The sequence below is a fragment of the Buceros rhinoceros genome, unplaced genomic scaffold, assembly GCF_000710305.1.
Source record: "Buceros rhinoceros silvestris isolate BGI_N320 unplaced genomic scaffold, ASM71030v1 scaffold5112, whole genome shotgun sequence".
Classification (NCBI taxonomy): Eukaryota; Metazoa; Chordata; class Aves; order Bucerotiformes; family Bucerotidae; genus Buceros; species Buceros rhinoceros.
In genome coordinates, this window is record NW_010399353.1 from 5,344 (window position 1) to 9,307 (window position 3,964).

Genomic DNA, 3,964 nt, shown 5'->3' on the forward strand with positions numbered 1-3,964 from the left:
CGGCGGTTCCTGCGCCCAAGCAACCGTGACTCAGTCAGCTGCCCGGATCCCGCCCGGCGCCGGACTCCTCCGCGCTCCTCATGTGGCCGCGGAGCACCTGAAGCACCCCTGGGCGTTCTGCTGAGTGGCAGGGTGTTCGAGATAAGCACTCCGGCTTTAGAGTGTTCTCAGCTATCAACCCAATGGTAGTGTTGGACTGAAATTAATGACAAGCGCGTTGGGGGGTTTACTGTGGCTCCTGAAAGTGGCCAAGGACACACTTTTGTAAAATTTAAACAAACTGTCGACAGAAATTAGTGAAAATCTGTTTCTCCTTCTGAGTGTAGTGCCTTGAAATGTTTGTACCCAATATCAAACTCTGCTGTTCTGACCCTTCTGTTTTATTTCAGTGCAAAATTCATCGAGGGGACAGTGTTACAGTTGCTTGAGGAAGATGACTGTGTTGTGGGTGTTCAGTACAAGGACAAGGAAACCGGAGACACTAAGGTGAGACAGTTTTCTGTTACGATGTTTGTTTACTATGGAGAAAATCAAGGGTTGGTTTATATATATACATAATGTTTAAAACAACTCTATTTAGGAGCGCTGGTACAGAAATAATGCGATTATCCAGAAAGCGAAAACTTTAATAAAAGGAGATTATTTTCTGCTGGATACGGTTCTGGCATATGGGAATTCTTGTTATAACTTATTGTGCAGCTTCTGCTTTCAGTGTCTCTGGAGAATTCAGTTCATTATTTATTTCAATATTTGTGTGTCTGGAGTTTAAAGTCTATTGAATTACTGGTGGAAAAAACAATGTATTAAGATTTGTGCTTTAGCTGTATGTAACCGAGGTGTCTGAAAATAAGACGATAGGTGCTTGTGCATGGACATAGCTTTGTCCAGTCCTTTCCTGGATCACAGAAAGAGAGTTCTTTTTTAATTGCATCATGGATTTGATTAATGGTCTTCACCTCAACTAAGGCTAAACTGCTGGCTACGTTTTAGGAAACCATGTGACCTTAACTGAAAAGCTTAGGAACGACCAGTCTAGGTAGAGCCTATGTGCTGAAGTTCTGGATACTGCCTATCCTCTAGAAAAGCCAAATTTGTACTCCCCTTCTTTGTTGACTTTAAACCTCCTTTGCTGCCCAAAGTTCCGTAGCCAGAGTGTTCAGATGTGCTCTGACGGGGAAGACAGGCGTCTCCTGCCTGTGCTCTGCTGCCCTCCATACAGGACTGAGGAAGTTCCCGAGTAGCTGGAAGATCCTGCTCTGAGCATTATTGTCAAAGTCTCTTATCTTTAGGTCGTGTAGAAATGGAAATGGTGGTGTAAAACCATGTGTACAAGAGTCTTTTAAAAGTACTTGCCCAAGTTGTAGGAGAACCAGTTGGTTTTAGATGCTCTTCAGGTAAATGGCGTGGCAGCCCACTTGATGGCAAAGTGCTGTAAGGCGGAAGCTGTAAGAGAGCTGAGTGGAAGCCACATCCCTGACCCCACCTGAGGTAGCTGGAGGAAGGGGGAGTTCCAAGTCCTCGTCCTTGGTCTGTCCTACACGTCATGTAAAATGAATAAAACCCTATTAGGAGCTCCACACTAGTAGAATAAGCCGTCAAATCGCAGATGGGTACTGGGGAAGTAGGGAGTTTGGAGAGGAGAGGGTCTGGGGGGAGGTTTGTTGTTTTGCTGGTTTTCTCCCCAAGTCCAATTTGCATTATCATCCAGCAATGTAGAAGGTTTGGTTTGGTTTGGTTTGGTTTGAGGGTGGAGGAGGGTAATGCGTATTTTACTTTGAAGTTGGTTTTTAAGCTTTACACGTTCATGGATGTTGTTGTAATTTTAGGTGTGACTTATGTGACCGGCAGTAGTGTGACCGGTGATTTCGCCTGCATCTTTCCTGAGAATGTGAATGTAGTTCTTTAGGCTTTGAGTTCCCTCTCTGTATCATGGTGAAGTTCTGTGGCTGGACAGAGCTGTTCCATTGTCTGGCCTAGATCACCTTTGATTATAGAAATCTAGTGTATGAACTAGACTGACCTTCTTAACTGTTTCTCGACCTGTGACCTTTGAGATTTTTATTATCTTGAATGAGGTTCAAATTAGCCAGTATGCTAAAAGTCAACTTAGAAAATTTACCAAAACCAGGCAACTGAATAAAGGTTTTAGTATGTTGACTGTGGAAAAATTGTAACATCAGTTGTTAGACGCCAAGGAGCCCGCACGGGCAGGTGACTTTAATTGCAGGAACTTGCAATCATTGGAGTCAGGAGTCCATAGGAAAGAGGTTTTGTTCGCTCCACTCACTTCTGTATGCTCAGACTCCATAAACGAATATTGTTTTACTCAGCTCTGATTTTGTCCAACTTCCCTTAACAGAGCAGAAGGTGGAGGAATTGTGAGACGTGAGTGACTGAGTCCATTCCTTGGCAGGAGAGAGCTGCTCACAGCGGAACCCAGTCACACGCTGGCTCACCAGATGCTTCCATCCAGTAGTAAAATGATTTCCAGGAGCATCGTGTGCTTGTTTTGCCACGTTACTTACAACCCGAAAGCTTTAAAGGAAAACTATTTCTTTCTGCCAAATATAGGAGGTTATTGAAGCCCAAGGACTAATGCTCCATATAATTCTGTAGTAATTAGCAGTTAAATCACAATATCCTGACACTGAGAAAGCTGCAGGTGGAAGGAAACATCTACCTCTAAATGCTTGCTAGATAATAATGGTGTTACGTTACCGTAACGGTAAAAATACGTTTTAGTAGTCGGAATAACTTGCTTGTGTTAGAGAACAGCGCAGGTGTTAAACACTAGGAATTTGTGCAGGCGTTCAGGCTGAACCTAACCAGTTTACTCGGATGTATTTTGTATTTTATCCGCCTACACTATTTGCTGTAGCAGTTCCTAAATGAACTATGAACCGTGGAGTTCACTGCTTGTCTTCTGAAGGAGATCTTGGTGTGCTTCCTGCATTTCGTGTTGTTTCGCTTTGCTCTGGTTTTGCTCTGATGCTTAAACAAGGGTCTTTAATTTAACATCTCTTCTTTGTTTTCTTTCGTTTCTCCTGAAGGGAGCAATTAATCTACTTTCTTGTCTTTTTTTACCCAAGTTCCTCCGCAGTCCCCATAGCTATGTTGTCTGAAGGCAAAAGCTGCAGTGTGTTGTTATTTTAACTCTACTTCCTCTAGAAGTGAGGAAGGCAAAAAGTACTGTATTTCTTAACACATATATTATAAATATGTCTGCGATCCTCTTACATATTTCTTGTTTTGTAGAACATCTAATGTAGGATTGAAAATGAGAGCCTGGGAGCTGTTTCCCACCGTTTGGAAGCAAAATTGAAAATGTCGTATCTTTTTTTATTCTTTCTGCTGCAGGAACTTCATGCACCACTTACTGTTGTAGCTGATGGACTTTTTTCCAAGTTTAGAAAAAACTTGGTCTCCAGCAAAGTTACTGTCTCATCCCATTTTGTTGGTTGCATTTTGAAGGTAACTCCTGTGTGTGATACTACACAAGCCAGTATGCTCCCGCTGCTTAATGCGGATCTGAGTTTCACGCAATATATTGTTGCTCATTATCTTTTCCCGCATAATCAGTTAGAACTATTTTATCTAATAGTTAAAATAGATAAACAGCTTTTAAATATTTATCCAACTGTTCTATCTGTTTCAGTGTCTGTACAGTTACAGACCAGATTTTCAACTCTTAAAACACTTCTAGGTGACTAAGAGCATGTTTTGGTTTGTGGGTTGTGTCTTGTGGTGTTTTTTTTTTTTTAAAAAAGAGTTGATATTGTTGTTAAAAGTAGATTTCTGGTTTAAGAGTGGAGTATAGTGTTAATGTTGAGCATATAGTTGAACAAAGAGAGTTGGGAAAAAACTGGATTAGGATTCAACTTTAAACTGAGCACTGGACTCACTAGACCAGTTCATACAACACAATTTTTTTTTTTTTTTTTTTTGTTTAAAAAAGCACGTTTCT

At 41.5% G+C, this 3,964-nt stretch overlaps 1 protein-coding gene across 1 annotated transcript in view; it reads left to right on the plus strand.

Moving 5' to 3' along the window:
* SQLE (squalene epoxidase) overlaps positions 1–3,964 on the plus strand; it is a 13,685-nt gene that overhangs the window by 5,154 nt on the left and 4,567 nt on the right. The window contains 2 exon segments of the mRNA XM_010131417.1: positions 390–486; positions 3,358–3,471. Coding sequence (XP_010129719.1) covers positions 390–486; positions 3,358–3,471 — 211 coding nt within the window.